Source organism: Coregonus clupeaformis, chromosome 20 (genome assembly GCF_020615455.1).
Source record: "Coregonus clupeaformis isolate EN_2021a chromosome 20, ASM2061545v1, whole genome shotgun sequence".
Taxonomy (NCBI): domain Eukaryota; kingdom Metazoa; phylum Chordata; class Actinopteri; order Salmoniformes; family Salmonidae; genus Coregonus; species Coregonus clupeaformis.
Window position 1 is genome coordinate 35,056,358 of NC_059211.1, and position 17,362 is coordinate 35,073,719.

The 17,362-nt window shown below is 43.3% G+C and overlaps 1 protein-coding gene across 2 annotated transcripts in view; it reads right to left on the reverse strand.

The window, feature by feature from the left end:
• gng12b (guanine nucleotide binding protein (G protein), gamma 12b) overlaps window positions 1–17,362 on the reverse strand; it is a 61,397-nt gene that overhangs the window by 1,106 nt on the left and 42,929 nt on the right. For both annotated transcript variants that reach the window (XM_041840260.2, XM_041840258.2), the window contains 3 exons: window positions 1,531–1,575; window positions 1,320–1,428; window positions 1–1,056 (listed from right to left, as the gene is read on the reverse strand). The exon at window positions 1–1,056 is cut by the window's left edge and continues 1,106 nt beyond it. In XM_041840260.2, the coding sequence (XP_041696194.1) occupies window positions 931–1,056; window positions 1,320–1,412 (219 nt within the window). In that variant the 5' untranslated portion in view covers window positions 1,413–1,428; window positions 1,531–1,575 and the 3' untranslated portion in view covers window positions 1–930. The remainder of the gene's footprint in view (window positions 1,057–1,319; window positions 1,429–1,530; window positions 1,576–17,362) is intronic.

Here is a 17,362-nt window from a genome sequence, read left to right on the forward strand (position 1 = left end):
ACACTTTCCCTTACAGAACAACAGGCACCCTTTGAGAGAGTATTATTACTTTGGCCGACCCGCCCTCTCCTGTTGTGATGGGACATTCACAGGTCCCAAATGGCACCCTTTTCTCTTTAGAGCACACCTTTTAACCAGGGCCCATAGGGCTCTGATCAAAAGTGGTTCACTCTGTAGGGAATAGGGTGCCATTCGGGACACAGCCATAATTTACCAGCCCATCAGCACTGGTGTTAGAGTCCTCCTGTGTCATGGGACTGGGTGATTTACATAATGGGGTTATTACAGGCTTATCAGTAACATACAAACTAGACTGATTGTTTCCCAAAGAAGCTACTGTGTGGGGACTGACTGACGCAATCAGGAGCTGAAAGGTTTCACTAGAGTGTTGTGCAATACTTTATGCTTTAGGGCCATTGGCATTATTTATGCTCTGGCTGATGTGAACATTACAGATTTGGGAACCCCTAGTTCAAACCAAGCTAGTATTTAGTCTGCATAACATGAGATAACAATCTGAAAGAACCCCAGTCTCTGTTGAGAGGAGCCTCAGAATGAGCTTTCATTCATTCATGACTGATTAAACTAAACTAAAGCATTGTTTCTGGGTCACCAAAGACTTGTTGCATTTTGCCTAATGGTGCTCTTTGGTCTTAGTTGTATCTGATGAAGAGAGAGCAGACCAATGATTCTGATCCTACCAAAATGGCACATGTTTACAAAAGTCCAAAAATGGAACCCTATTCCCTATATAGTGCACTATTTTTCACCAGAGCCCTAACATTTGGGAATCAACCTAAAGCACAAGGAAACATGGGGAGTGGGGCTGGGCTGGCCTTAAGGCAAATAGTGTACCGGTATTAACGTCATATTTCTCTCTATAAAAGAATAAACAAATAAAAAAGCAAAGACATTTCAGCTGTCCTGCAACTATAATATAGTGCACGGCTTCTTGTCTTTGAAGGGGTTTTCAGAGGCTGGGATGCCCATGAGTAGAGGGTCATATTTAGCGTGTTCTCCACAGTAGTGCATCAGGTCTGCTGAGGCCTTGGACACCTGCGGGAGAGAATCATAGAGCAGGTTGCTATCGGCCTCAGATGAACATGAAGAAACACACACAAGTGGTATGCCTGTGTGGACATTGGAACATTTACAACACAAGTCAACAAGATCCTCTGTTACCACACAGGTTCATAAGACTCGGTTTCTCTGCAGTGTTCAGGGGGAGCGGAGAGAAGGTCAGAGAAGGCAGTTCTTGCAGGATGAAAATGTAATGTCATAAACGTACAGTAATGATGGGTTATGTTTGAGAAGTGTACCTTAATCCTCTCAATGCTGGCCTCTATTCTCAGCTGCTGGACTGTCCTCCTGGCATGGGCTATGTTATTGGAACTCTGCATCTTCGAAGACATGTTGGTCTCCACACACCTGTGTTAAAATACACGTACCGGATTCAGTACTGTGTAGCCCCCCCATGGGAAAAAATGACTGACAATGAATTAATGAATATTTAATAAATATTGGATATACCTTCCACAATTCTGGAGTAGTGGATATTTGTCTGAGTGTCTTTATCTGGAAAAACAAAACAAAAGCACAATAAACCATCATTAAATCACCATCTGTACATCCATATACGGCAGCGGAACAGCCTGTCCCGGTATAACAGTCTCATTAAAGATACCCCAGCTACATCAACAGGCACTTCTTACATCTTTGCACAGCAGATGGTGTGTTGGAGAATTACCCAATATGGTTAAGTGCCAGGAACAGAACTTTGACAAGCTGCCTAACACAACATACAAACACGCTGTGGCTAGCAGCAGCTGTTACTCCACTGTCCTTCCTCTCCAGAGTAACTTTCCAAAAGTGACAGTCGGAAGTTAATCTGCAACTTACTACTCAACCAACAACCTACGAACAAGCTAACGCACATAATCACGCACAGACTGGCAAAGACGAAAGTGGTTGCACAATCCAAATACAACATGGGAAGTCTGCATTGGTCTTAGTGTTGGATTCAACCTACTTTGAGAAGCTTTCTGAATACAGGCCCAGACGTAAGTCGGGTTGGTGTGAAAACAGTGCCTTTTAATCCCAGGCACTGCATCTCAGTGCTTGAGGCGTCACAACAGACCCCCTGGTTCGATTCCAGGCTGTATCACAACCGGCCGTGATTGGGAGTCCCATAGGGCGGCGCACAATTGGCCCAGCGTCGTCCGTGTTTGGCCGGTGTAGGCCGTCATTGTAAATAAGAATTTGTTCTTAACTGACTTGCCTAGTTAAAATAAAATAAAATAAAAAATAAAAAATAGTAATAGAACCTGCCAGTACATGTAGGAGCCTATAGGTGGTGCTGTTTTTTAATTACTGTCATTTTGTTTATTATTTAGATACAGAAAAAATACAAATACAGTTCGGTACTAGATAATTTTTTATATTTGTTACTTCTGTCAAATGTGTCGCACATGATTGAGAGGATCAAGTCTGTGTATCAGCGCAGCCCCTTTATAGCGTGAAGAGCAAAGTGCCTGCTCCACTTACTCATTCATTGCTAGAGCTGTCTGGGCTGCATTATTAGCTCCCCACTCATGCTGCACAGAAATCAAAAACTTGAATAACGCAACACGGCATGTAGAAATGTTGAAACTGTTTGCAAAACAATGTCCATACAGGCTAGAACAATGCAAGACGATACCGGTAGCTTCCGGCTTTAATTGTAGGCTAACGTTCCTTGCTAGCTTACAACTGAAGTAACATCAATTCACAACCCTAGTACTTTGTTTGTGCAAACCATAACGCAAAATATGCTGATTTCAAAGCTGATTGATTGTCACTAAAACATTGTTAATTCACTTCGTCTCCCTCTCCACCAAAAACTAATTTACTTCTATGTCTCCCTCGCTTCCAGTCTGGTTTCCTGTATGTGGGCATTCCTGCATCTGCAGGAATGACCCCCCTCGAGCATCCCATTGGTTCCTTCATGAATGCCCCCCATCAAGTATCCAATTGGTTTCTGAATGAACGCCCCCACCTCCATCATGACATCTTCATCCTTGTGTGACACTTTTGAATGTGGGTCAAAACGAAAATAAAAGTATTAACGCCCCCGCCTCCTGCCTGCTGTGTACCGGAGTCCTCATTGCTAGCTAGCGGGAGGCGGGGGCAACACCGGTAGACAGTGTCCTTCGCTCCCGCCTGCCAAACACCTGCCCTCACCTTCGTTAACAGAACTGCGGGAAAACAGTGCCTGACAGGCAGGGGCGAAGGAAACTGTCTACAGGTCGCCCCCGCCTCCCGCTAGCTACTCCGGTAAGTGGGAGGCAGGGGCGACACCGTATGTTAGCTAACTAGTTAGCTAGCTAGCACATTGTGATCAATGTTGTTGATCAGTACAATAAAATCATATATTCTCCTAGCATTTGCCAATGAAATGATTTACCCAGTTTATCAATAGAGATTTACCTATTAAATAAATTATTACCATTATGTTGTTTTGAAGTTAGATTGGTAAAAACAAATTCAAAATGATTGTATGATTGTACAATTGATTAATTAATGCATACACGACTGTCTCCAAAAAATTGACATAAACATTTTAAAATGTAATGAAATTGAACTCAAAAGATGCCCAACGATTGAACAGCGCAGAAGCTGAGTTTATCTGTCTGGATCAAGTGCAATTCGGTGACTTTGGCTAATATGCCTTCTTTTTTTTATGGTATTGTTTTGGTATCGTTTTGGAATCGAGTATCGTGACAGTATCGAGTATTATGATACTAAACCTGGTATCGGTATCAATGTCAAAATTCTGGTATTGTGACAACACTAATTGGTCCATAGCAATAAAGACATTGCCTAAGAAGACAGTGCTATAGTGGGTCTGTACAGTGCATTCGGAAAGTATTCAGACCCCTTGACTTTTTCCACATTTTGTTACGTTACAGCCTTATTCTAAAATGGATTCAATAAAAAAATATACCACATAATGACAATGCAAAACCAGATTTTTTGAAATTTTTGCAAATGTAAAATAAAATGAAAAAATAAATACCTTATTTACATAAGTACTCAGACCCTTTGCTATGAGACTCGAAATTGAGCTCAGGTGCATCCTGTTTCCACTGATCATCCTTGAGATGTTTCTACAACTTGATTAGAATCCACCTGTGGTAAATTCAATTGATAGGACATGATTTGGAAAGGCACACATCTGTCTATATAAGGTGCCACAGTTGACAGTGCATGTCAGAGCAAAAACCAAGCCATGAGGTTGAATGAATTGTCCGTAGAGCTCCGAGACAGGATTGTGTTGAGGCACAGATCTGGGGAAGGGTGCCAAAAAAATTATTCAGCATTGAAGGTCCCCAAGAACACAGTGGCCTCCATCATTTTTAAATGGAAGAAATTTGGAACCACCAAGACTCTTCCTAGAGCTGGACGCCCGGCCAAACTGAGCAATCGGGAGAGAAGGGCCTTGGTCAGGGAGGTAACCAAGAACCCGATGGTCACTGACAGAGCTTCAGAGTTCCTCTGCGGAGATGGGAGAACCTTCCAGAAGGACAACTATCTCTGCAGCACTCCACCAATCAGGCCTTTATGGTAGAGTGGCCAGATGGAAGCCACTCCTCAGAAAAAGGCACATGACAGCCCACTTGGAGTTTGCCAATAGGCACCTGAATGACAAACGTCACGTCTGGAGGAAACCTGGCACCATCCCTACGGTGAAGCATGGTGGTGGCAGCACTGCCAAGACAACGCAGGAGTGGCTTCGAGACAAGTCTCTGAATGTCCTTGAGTGGCCCAGCCAGAGCCCGGACTGAACCTGATCGAACATCTCTGGAGAGACCTGAAAATAGCTGTGCAGCGACGCTCCCCATTCAACCTGACAGAGCTTGAGAGGATCTGCAGAGAAAAATGGGAGAAACTCCCCAAATACAGGTGTGCCAAGCTTGTAGCGTCATACCCAAGAAGACACAAGGCTGTAATCGCTGCCAAAGGTGCTTCAACAAAGTACTGAGTAAAGGTTCTGAATAGTTATGTAAATATAAATGTGCAAATAAATTCTAAAAATGTGGAAAAAGTCAACGGGTCTGAATACTTTCCGAATGCACTGTATGTAGTAAGAAAGAGACTGCCCGGGGTGCTGGGACTGTTTAAAGAAGAGCGATCGGTCTGCCAGGTTTGCAGGTTTCTCTCTCACCTTGGAACCTGTGGATCCAGACTGACTGCATGCATGCACGCACAAACACACTCACACACACATGCACACACACACACACACAGTGTATGTCATTTGAGGAGAAGCCTCAACATTAACCTTTGTATTGAGGTCACCACAGTCCAGCTGAGTACAAAATGGATGGAGAGACCTCCATCAGAAGCATACATCTCTCTAATCACCCTACCAACCCACTCCTTTCCTCTTTTCCTTCCCTTCCTCCCTTCACAGGAAGCTGTATCCCCAGGTTTTAAAAATAGAGCCGAGCAGAAGAGGAGAGAGCTGACAGGAACATAAAGCTTTAGTACCACAAGGAGTAAGTATAGGAATAGAAACAAAGGATCCTGACAAATAAACACTTGAAGACCACAGTCTCAACAACAGTCTCAACAACAGTCTCAACAACAGTCTCAACACTTTCCTTCATGTGAGGATCTTGAAATAATCAAAGATACTTCCTCCTCTTCCACACCGCAGCTTTCCTTACAGTGAGGGAAAAAAGTATTTGATCCCCTGCTGATTTTGTACGTTTGCCCACTGACAAAGACATGATCAGTCTATAATTTTAATGGTAGGTTTATTTGAACAGTGAGAGACAGAATAACAACAAAAACATCCAGAAAAACTCATGTCAAAAATGTTATAAATTGATTTGCATTTTAATGAGGGAAATAAGTATTTGACCCCCTCTCAATCAGAAAGATTTCTGGCTCCCAGGTGTCTTTTATACAGGTAACGAGCTGAGATTAGGAGCACACTCTTAAAGGGAGTGCTCATAATCTCAGCTTGTTACCTGTATAAAAGACACCTGTCCACAGAAGCAATCAATCAATCAGATTCCAAACTCTCCACCATGGCCAAGACCAAAGAGCTCTCCAAGGATGTCAGGGACAAGATTGTAGACCTACACAAGGCTGGAATGGGCTACAAGACCATCGCCAAGCAGCTTGGTGAGAAGGTGACAACAGTTGGTGCGATTATTCGCAAATGGAAGAAACACAAAAGAACAGTCAGTCTCCCTCGGCCTGGGGCTCCATGCAAGTTCTCACCTCGTGGAGTTGCAATGATCATGACAACGGTGAGGAATCAGCCCAAAACTACACGGGAGGATCTTGTCAATGATCTCAAGGCAGCTGGGACCATAGTCACCAAGAAAACAATTGGTAACACACTACGCCGTGAAGGACTGAAATCCTGCAGCGCCCGCAAGGTCCCCCTGCTCAAGAAAGCACATATACAGGGCCGTCTGAAGTTTGCCAATGAACATCTGAATGATTCAGAGGAGAACTGGGTGAAAGTGTTGTGGTCAGATGAGACCAAAATGGAGCTCTTTGGCATCAACTCAACTCGCCGTGTTTGGAGGAGGAGGAATGCTGCCTATGACCCCAAGAACACCATCCCCACCGTCAAACATGGAGGTGGAAACATTATGCTTTGGGGGTGTTTTTCTGCTAAGGGGACAGGACAACTTCACCGCATCAAAAGAGACGATGGATGGGGCCATGTACCGTCAAATCTTGGGTGAGAACCTCCTTCCCTCAGCCAGGGCATTGAAAATGGGTCGTGGATGGATATTCCAGCATGACAATGACCCAAAACACACGGCCAAGGCAACAAAGGAGTGGCTCAAGAAGAAGCACATTAAGGTCCTGGAGTGGCCTAGCCAGTCTCCAGACCTTAATCCCATAGAAAATCTGTGGAGGGAGCTGAAGGTTCGAGTTGCCAAACGTCAGCCTCGAAACCTTAAAGACTTGGAGAAGATCTGCAAAGAGGAGTGGAACAAAGTCCCTCCTGAGATGTGTGCAAACCTGGTGGCCAACTACAAGAAACGTCTGACCTCTGTGATTGCCAACAAGGGTTTTTGCCAACAAGTACTAAGTCATGTTTTGCAGAGGGGTCAAATACTTATTAAAATGCAAATCAATTTATAACATTTTTGACATGCGTTTTTCTGGATTTTGTTGTTGTTATTCTGTCTCTCACTGTTCAAATAAACTTACCATTAAAATTATAGACTGATCATGTTTTTGTCAGTGGGCAAACATACAAAATCAGCAGGGGATCAAATACTTTTTTCCCTCACTGTAAATGCTCTGAGACACTTCAAGAGCCCTTCACCCTCATGTCTGCCTCAGTGCCTTTTGTGTGCTAGGCTTGGCTAGACACAGAAGTGGTTTAATGTGCATATCTCTGTTCTTTGCGCAACAGTGGGTTTTAAAACACAGCCAGACCACTGCACTGACCAGACGATGGTAGAGTGGACACAGAAAGAAGGCCATAATCTGAGGGCTGGGTTAGACAAGGGCTACTAACCCAGTGTCTACCTAACGTCTGCAGCTCTGCACCAGACTGAACGTGACGCTAGCAGCTAGGGCTTGCAGCGTAAAGAGGAGGTGCTTGAGGGTCAATGGACTGAGTGCTGCTGTGTGCAACACTCACAACTAGCTTTTGTCTAGTCAACTCAATGACGCGTGTTCAGTTGGCGCTACTTTGTCTTGAGCTTTGTTTTGTCTCCTCTCAGTGATGTCACAGTATAGGAGGCTAGATGTATGGATCAGGTTAATGCTGTTGGCAATACGAAAGGCAGACTAAAAAGAATTGTAGAGGCTTCAAATCTAATCATATCTTGTATCTCCTTAAAGAAAGTACCAAAGAGTATTAGTATGTACAGTATTAGTGTGTGCCCAAAATGGCACCCTATACCCTATGTAGTGCACTACTTTTAACCAGAACACTATGGCCCTTGGTCAAAAGTAGTGCACTAAATAGGGAATAGGGTGCCATTTGGAATGCATATTAAGAGTCATTCTGTGCTCTGATTGGTGAGCGTAACACAGCTCGGTTTCCTTGTGCATCTGTCTTTAGGTGGTCCAGACCAGGGGTTCATAGGGTTGTGTTTATACTGGATAGACCCTCCACACCTGATCAGACCACCTAAGAACATGGTCCACAAGGACACTGTAAGAGGGCCACTTGGCACGGCTAAGCTGGCAGCAGAGGTGCCCACCACCACCAGACCACACATACACGTCTGGGCTGGCAGTGGCATTTCCCTGTGGCTTTGGCACAAGCTGAAAGCTGTTGCCCATGGTCTTGCTAATGCTTCAGTAGGAGTAAAAAGTAAAGGAAATAAGTTTGGCACCAGCCGTGCTGATTGGCTTTCCTCTAGGAACAGCCTGCTGCGTCCCAAACAGCACCGTACTCCCTATTTAGTGCACTACCTTTGACCAGAGCCCTATGGCTCTATGGCACCCTATTCCCTATATAGTACACTGCTTTTGACCAGGGCCCTATTCCCTAGAGCCCTATGGGGCCTAGTCAAAAGAAGTGCACCATATATACAGTGGGGGAAAAAAGTATTTAGTCAGCCACCAATTGTGCAAGTTCTCGCACTTAAAAAGATGAGAGAGGCCTGTAATTTTCACCATAGGTACACGTCAACTATGACAGACAAATTGAGGAAAGAAATTCCAGAATATCACATTGTAGGATTTTTTTATGAATTTATTTGCAAATTATGTTGGAAAATAAGTATTTGGTCACCTACAAACAAGCAAGATTTCTGGCTCTCACAGACCTGTAACTTCTTCTTTAAGAGGCTCCTCTGTCCTCCACTCGTTACCTGTATTAATGGCACCTGTTTGAACTTGTTATCAGTATAAAAGACACCTGTCCACAACCTCAAACAGTCACACTCCAAACTCCACTATGGCCAAGACCAAAGAGCTGTCAAAGGACACCAGAAACAAAATTGTAGACCTGCACCAGGCTGGGAAGACTGAATCTGCAATAGGTAAGCAGCTTGGTTTGAAGAAATCAACTGTGGGAGCAATTATTAGGAAATGGAAGACACTGATAATCTCCCTCGATCTGGGGCTCCACGCAAGATCTCACCCCGTGGGGTCAAAATGATCACAAGAATGGTGAGCAAAAATCCCAGAACCACACGGGGGGACCTAGTGAATGACCTGCAGAGAGCTGGGACCAAAGTAACAAAGCCTACCATCAGTAACACACTACGCCGCCAGGGACTCAAATCCTGCAGTGCCAGATGTGTCCCCCTGCTTAAGCCAGTACATGTCCAGGCCTGTCTGAAGTTTGCTAGAGTGCATTTGGATGATCCAGAAGAGGATTGGGAGAATGTCATTTGGTCAGATGAAACCAAAATATAACTTTTTGGTAAAAACTCAACTCGTCGTGTTCGGAGGACAAAGAATGCTGAGTTGCATCCAAAGAACACCATACCTACTGTGAAGCATGGGGGTGGAAACATCATGCTTTGGGGCTGTTTTTCTGCAAAGGGACCAGGACGAAAGAATGAATGGGGCCATGTATCGTGAGATTTTGAGTGAAAACCTCCTTCCATCAGCAAGGGCATTGAAGATGAAACGTGGCTGGGTCTTTCAGCATGACAATGATGGGGTTGCCTAGCTGCATTTACCATATTGGGCTAATCATTAGCCAGATCTCAAATGTGATCTTTTAACTAGTTAGCATCCTGTTGATGAATTTTATGTCCCAAAAAACTTGCATAAACAGTGAATATAATATAGGCCTAACTGTTAGGGTAACTAGGGGTAACCCGCCACCCGGGGTAAGACGCCCCCTGCCTGTACTTATCACAGAAACCACCTCATGTCACACACACACACACACATCACAATTTAAGTCACTCCAAAGAAATGATTTTGAGGTAGATCGGCATTTTACCCCAAGTTACCCTACAATTGACCCATGTTACATTTAGCCACTCTCCTCTATGCACTCATGGTGAATTGCAGAGTGGTAACTTGCTTAACATGCGGCTGCTAAAAACTCTGTTTAAAATGTTGCTGTTTGGGCATATTTAGGAGTTGAGAAATAAATAAATTACGAGTGGAAAACTGGGAGGCCTCACAAATAGCCGACTAGGTAAATAGATAAACTATTCTACTATGGGGTTGTCAGATTTTTCTATTCATTACTCGTTTTGTTTGCAGAGGAAAAGTAAATGTGGACTGTTTTAGCAAATTCAAAGTGCGCCTCGGCAGATTTTATATTTTTCATGTTCCTTATTTTTTTGGAGTTGCGGCAATGATTTTGCAATGGCGCAGCGCCACAGCAAAACGACTGCAGCGGAAACACTGATGACACTACCTGCTTCTCTTTAGATGTTACTACTCCGATAAACCACATCAACGGTTGAGATACCTAAGACCTACTTCGGTGAAACTATGGTCTTTACTATGATTACTTGTTATAGATATTATCAATTACTATATTGCCCGAGTGGCGCAGCGGTCTAAGGCACTGCATCTCAGTGCTTGAGGCGTCACTACAGACCCCCTGGTTCGATTCCAGGCTGTATCACAACCGGCCGTGATTGGGAGTCCCATAGGGCGGCGCACAATTGGCCCAGCGTTGTCCGGGTTTGGCCGGTGTAGACCGTCATTGTAAATAAGAATTTGTTCTTAACCGACTTGCCTAGTTAAATAAAGGCAAAATAAAATAAAAATAAAAAATACACTGTGTGAAATTGACACTGGCTATATTCAGTGATTGAGGGATAATTGTAAGAAGAGAGACTTGGCTGAGCTGTGAGAATGATCTCTTATCATCTATTTTCAGTCTATCTATCCTCTGCACTGCTACTGAATCAGATGCTAACCCTGCCACCGTTACACAGTCCCTAACTGCCAGTCCATGGGAGAATCAGTCCCTAACTGGTAGGCCAATGGGAGAATCAGTCCCTAACTGGTAAGCCAATGGGAGAATCAGTCCCTAACTGGTAGGCCAATGGGAGAATCAGTCCCTAACTGGTAGGAATGGGAGAATCAGTCCCTAACTGGTAAGTCAATGGCCATGAGAGAATAAGCAGGTCCTTTATCTATCCTCCGCACTACTAAACTGCCTAGCAACAAGATGGCTTGGCCTTACGCCTGGGCCTAAAAATGTGCCTGAAACCAGATACTACAATGATAGTACAATGAGCTCTCAAGGCTCGGGGGACATTAGAGCCCCACGGGGACAATGCAGACGTGTTATCAGTGCGACTAGACGCTTGACGCTGCCGGACTGACTGTGGGTGATGTGCAAAACAGAGGGACCAAAAATAGGGTCCGGGAGTTTAAAAAATAAAAATTAACTGCACCCTCATGGGTGCTATCTCAGACAGCCTGATGCTATCTGAGCAGGCAGCTTGTCAGCCGTGCAGGGAAAAGAGACAGGCTCTCTGATCTAGTGTAAAAGCACCACCCATAGAAAAACATAGTATACTCAGAAGAACCTTAAATGGGATGGTTCTTTGAAGAACCACACACACTCAACACCTTATTTTATGCAAATAAAGTGTTGAGCCTTATTTGAATATTTCCCAGGGTGCCATTTGAGTACATTTTTCAGTTACCAGTACCACCCATGACTGTGTTTGCTAGTGATAGACATGGTTGTTGCATTAATTCATTTTCAGTCCTGTGGCCTTTGCCAAGTGAGATCCTAAGTGAATATGTTATCATTAGAATTACATTCTTTAAGACAATACATATTTCATAAGGCCTTATATTGATGGCCTAGTTTCACCCTAATACAGTGGTCTGAAACGCATGGTTTACAGGCCACATCAGGCCTGCAAGTCACAGTATGCTGGCTTGCAAAGTGATGTGTAATTCATATTGGAATCCAGCCAGAGTGGGGATATCCAACATTTTGAGAAAGAAATTCCCCAGCAACCTGCATTCAGAATGACTGCCAGGGTTGGGAAGACTAAGATGAGACTACATCTAAACTAAAGTCTCTAAACTGGAATAACCATTTCCAACAGATTGGATTAGTTTAGAAAAATATATGTTATTTATATTGGAGTAGCATAAGATTAATAAAAAACATAAATATTGAAACAAACAATTCTAAAAATCAACCTGCAATAGAGCATGCTGGGAAATATAATAAAGATAGGTGTGGTTTTGTTTCAACTCTGGTTATCTACACCAACAGTGGGGTTATTTTACACCACTGAATGTTAATTGAACTCTGTAGTGTTAATTTAACTCTTGAATCAACACTAGAAACTGAAAGATCTACACTAGTTAACACTGGCCAATTTGCTGTGTGCTATGAAAGGAACACATCTGCAGACATTTCAAGAACATTTTAGAATTCTGAAGAACTGTAGATGCAATGTGACAGGAATGACAGTCAAGCAGGGTTGATCATTGATTGTAAGAGGAGACACATTGATTCTAAGTGATAATGATGATGACAGATTTACTGTGCAGTTATTTGTTGTTCAGACTGACTTGGACGCCCATGGTGTGAAGTCAGCCAAGATGAAAGGCAATATGCAACAGGGCCTGTGTCCTAAATGGCACCCCGTTCCCCATTTAGTGCACTACTTTTGAGCTCTGGTCAAAAGTAGTGCACTTTATAGGAAATAGGGGAGTGCCATTTGGGATGCACGGGGTGTTTTATTTACAGTCTACTCAATCAGATAGAAGGGTTCTTAGCCACTGAGTCACATGCTGGCTACAGGTTTCACTCTTGGGTCCAGAGATGAACTCTGCTCTCTGTTCTTCCGCAGAGCTCTGTGAAGGGCAAGTAGTGAATTAGGTGGGTGGCTGAGGTTAAACCCAGAACAATAATGTCTCACTCAGAGTCTTTTCTCGCTCTTTCCTCTGTCTCTTCCTTCCCACCTGGGCTTTCAGTTAAAGACAATCAGGTTCTCTTGTCTTTCAGTTTCTGTAGTGTATCTCACCCAGAGTCACACATTCAGAGTCGTGCTCTGTGTGGCCTGTCCCACACAACACAACAGACAGACTGCCCATCAGTCAGAAAGTGATCAAAGCTTTGTGAGTAAGATGTCTTTGATGTAAGATTTCCTAAGACACAGCGGCAGTCCATCTATGGCTTCCAGTGCATGTACACCCTGCAGTGAAAGGGAAGGTGAACAACTTCCATGGATTAAGGCTTGCTTTGAAGTGTATCTATTCTCCATATAATACATCTGTGAGCCAGTCAATAGATGGATGACAAGCAAAAGAGCAAAAGACAAGACCCAGGTGTGTTTACACAATGACATTGATGTGCATCATTTCCTTTCAGAAAGCATACTGTATATTTCATCTTAATTCAACATTCATGATCGGTGTCTTCTCAAAACTGGGGTCATTTGTAGCCTAGCAGTAAATATGAGATAATCTCTGCACACTTTTCTTTCAGCAGGCAACAGGGTACCATGTGAGAGAGAGAGAAGGAGAGAGTGTGTCTGGAGCGTAGTCAAAGGGAGAGTCTGGCACAGTGTGTATGACCAGATGCAACATCAATGAAACGCTCCACCATCTGGTTCTATTAATACACAGTGCACACACACACACACACACACACACACACACACACACACACACACACACACACACACACACACACACACACACACACACACACACACACACACACACACACACACACACACACACACACACACACACACAAACACACAGAGGAGGAGAAAGGGGGGAGGAATGGGGAGGAGGGGTGTCATGCAAACTAAACCTGTTGCTTGCAGTCCATTTACTTTGAAGCAGCGTAATGAAAAGGGCCTCGCACGCAACACTCTCTCCAGGTCCATTAGAGGATTTTTATCTTACTTTAGAACAATCAGGACAGCTAAGCAAATTAGGCTGTCTTTTTCTCTCTAAGCTACCCAGCAATAGAAAAGCTCACAAGCTGGTAAGGGTGGTGGTGAGGGACATTCAATTTCATGTGTCCCTCTATGTTGCTTAATTGCTTTAACGTCATTCTGCATACTTTCCAAACTGCTACAATTCATAAACACCATTTACCTGGAAACATTCTAGCTGTCATCATGCAGGATGACCTGAAAACAAAGGCTCAGGTCAGAGAGTATGACTGCTGCTTGGCTTGCAGAGCGAGAGATACCCTCTCGGCATGGTTGAGCATTACAGATCAGATCATTAACTTTGAGTCAACTCTGTCAGCTCTAGCACATCTCAACACTAAGCCTCAGTGCTATGCCTTATCTATTGTAACTATCACAGCCAAATAAAAACGTGTCAAGCAAAATGACACCACTTGCAGAGAAGCATTTGACTGTCTCTCATCCTTTTGATAACCTGCCCCTATATGTGTTCTGGCGTCGGCTTTAGAAAGATAAAAGTGTGAGGGTTGAGCAAGGGCTGAGGAGCGCTGAGGAGGGGAGGGCTGAGGAGTGGAGGGCTGAGGTAGGGAGGGCTGAGGAGGGGAGGGGAGGGCAGAGGTGGGGAGGGCTGAGGAGGGGAGGTCTGAGGAGGGGAGGTCTGAGGAGCGGAGGGGAGTGCAGGGGTGGGGAGAAAATGTATGCACTCACTAACTGTAAGTCGCTCTGGATAAGAGCGTCTGCTAAATGACTAAAATGTAAATGTAAAATGAGGGCTGAGGTGGAGAGGGCTGAGGAAGGGATGAGAGCTCAACTTTGTGTGTGGCAGGTTCTCGGAACTCCGGTGGTTAGTAACAAAAGCAAACGTTGTGTTTGTTCTTGTTCAGATAGTTATCGGAATAATGACACACTAACTGCCATCAAACTGCCACAGAACACGGTGCAGCGCTCATCATCTTACAACTCCTCTCAAGTTCTCAAAGCCAGGGTAATACTAGTATCCTGTTTCTGAAGTCATGTAACTTGGCCAAATGTCTATAAGCACACAGACAGCTTACTATTTACAAAACCTGTAACATCTCTATTATGAGGTAGGTGTGATGAGATGTTATCACCTCTTCCAATTTATTTAACCTTTATTTAAACAGGGAGTCACATTGAGATTAAAAATCTATTTTACAAGAGAGCCCTGTATACATTACAATAAAAACAGAATAATAAAACAACATACACATACAGTACCAGTCAAAAGTTTGGACACACCTACTCATTCAAGGATTTTTCTTTATTTGTACTATTTTTGACATTGTTGAATAATAGTGAAGACATCAAAACTATGAAATAACACATATGGAATCATGTAGTAACCAAAAAAGTGTTAAACAAATCAAAATAGATTTTATATTTTATATTCTTCAAATAGCCACCCTTTGCCTTGATGACAGCTTTGCACACTCTTGGCATTCTCTCAACCAGCTTCATGAGCTAGTCACCATTTCAATTAACAGGTGTGCCTTCTTAAAAGGTCATTTGTGGTATTTATGTATTTCTTAATGCATCTGAGTCAATCAGTTGTGTTGTGACAAGGTAGGGCGGGTATACAGAAGATAGCCCTATTTGGTAAAAGACCAAGTCCATATATGGCAAGAACAGCTCAAATAAGCAAAGAGAAACGACAGTCCATCATTACTTTAAGATATGAAGGTCAGTCAATACGGAAAATGTCAAGAACTTTGAAAGTTTCTTCAAGTGCAGTCGCAAAAACCATCAAGCACTATGATGAAACTGGCTATCATGAGGACCGCCACAGGAATGGAAGACCCAGAGTTACCTCTGCTGCAGAGGATAAGTTCATTAGAGTTAACAGCCTCAGAAATTGCAGCCCAAATAAATACATCACAGAGTTGAAGTCACAGACACATCTCAACATCAACTGTTCAGAGGGGACTGTGTGAATCAGGCCTTCATGGTCGAATTGCTGCAAAGAAACCACTGCTATAGGACACCAATAAGAAGAAGAGACCTGCTTGGGCCAAGAAACACGAGCAATGGACAATAGACAGGTGGAAATTTGTACTTTGGTCTGGAGTCCAAATTGGAGATTTTTGGTTCCAACCATCGTGTATTTGTGAGACGCGGTGTGGGTGAACGGATTATCTCTGCATGTGTGGTTCCCACCGTAAAGCATGGAGGAGGAGGTGTTATGGTGTGGGGGTGCTTTGCTTGTGACACTGTCTGTGATTTATTTAGAATTCAAGGCACACTTAACCAGCATGGCTTCCACAGCATTCTGCAGCGATACGCCATCCCATCTGGTTTGGGCTTAGTGGGACTATCATTTGTTTTTCAACAGGACAATGACCCAACACACCTCAAGGCTGTGTAAGGGCTATTTTACCAAGAAGGAGAGAGATGGAGTGCTGCATCAGATGACCTGGCCTCCACAATCCCCTGACCTCAACCCAATTGAGATGGTTTGGGATGAGTCGGACGGCAGAGTGAAGGAAAAGCAGCCAATAAGTGCTCAGCATATGTGGGAACTCCTTCAAGACTGTTGGAAAAGCATTCCAGGTGAAGCTGGTTGAGAGAATGCCAAGAGTGTGCAAAGCTGTCATCAAGGCAAAGGGTGGCTATTTGAAGAATCTCAAATATAAAGTATTTTTGATTTGTTTAACACCTTTTTGTTTACTACATGACTCCATATGTGTTATTTCATAGTTTTGATGTCTTCACTATTATTCTACAATGTAGAACATAGTAAAAATAAAGAGAAACCTTTGAATGAGTAGGTGTGTCCAAACCTTTGACTGGTACTGTATGTGTATAAAACAATATAATTCAGCACACAATAAACCAAAAGAAACATATTTAATAAAAACAATCACATTCAACTACATAGAGGTTCTCAATCAATAATTTTAACTGCCTGAGTGGCACCAGCACATCTAACTGCAGTGAACTCTGCAGATTGTTCCACAAATTAGGGGCAAAAAAAACAAAACGCAGATTTTCCCAAATCTGTGGAGAGTGAAGGGATCTCTAGTGTTACCCATTCCTGAGAACGTGTTTGGTAACTTATGATTTTTAACTTAATTAATGACATTACATATGGAGGGAGTTTCTGTAAGATTGCTTTGTAAATAAATTAAATAGAATGCAGCTCTCTTCTTACAGACAGAGGTCCATCCCACATTTTTATACAATGATGAGTCCTAAAATGGTCCCCTGTGATAAAACGTATTGCGGAATGGTAGACTGCATCCAAGGGTTTCAAAACAGAGGTTGCCGCATGCATGTAAACAATATCACCAAAATCCAATACAGGGAGGAGCGTTGTTTGAACAATCTTGCTCCTATTTTCAATACGGAGGCATGGTTTATTTCGATATAAAAAAACAATCTTGGATCTTAGCTTCTTAGTCAGATTTTCTATATGCGTTACGAAAGACAACTTGTTATCAATACAGACACCCAGGTACTTATATTGAGAAACAAGCTCAATTTGGGCTCCA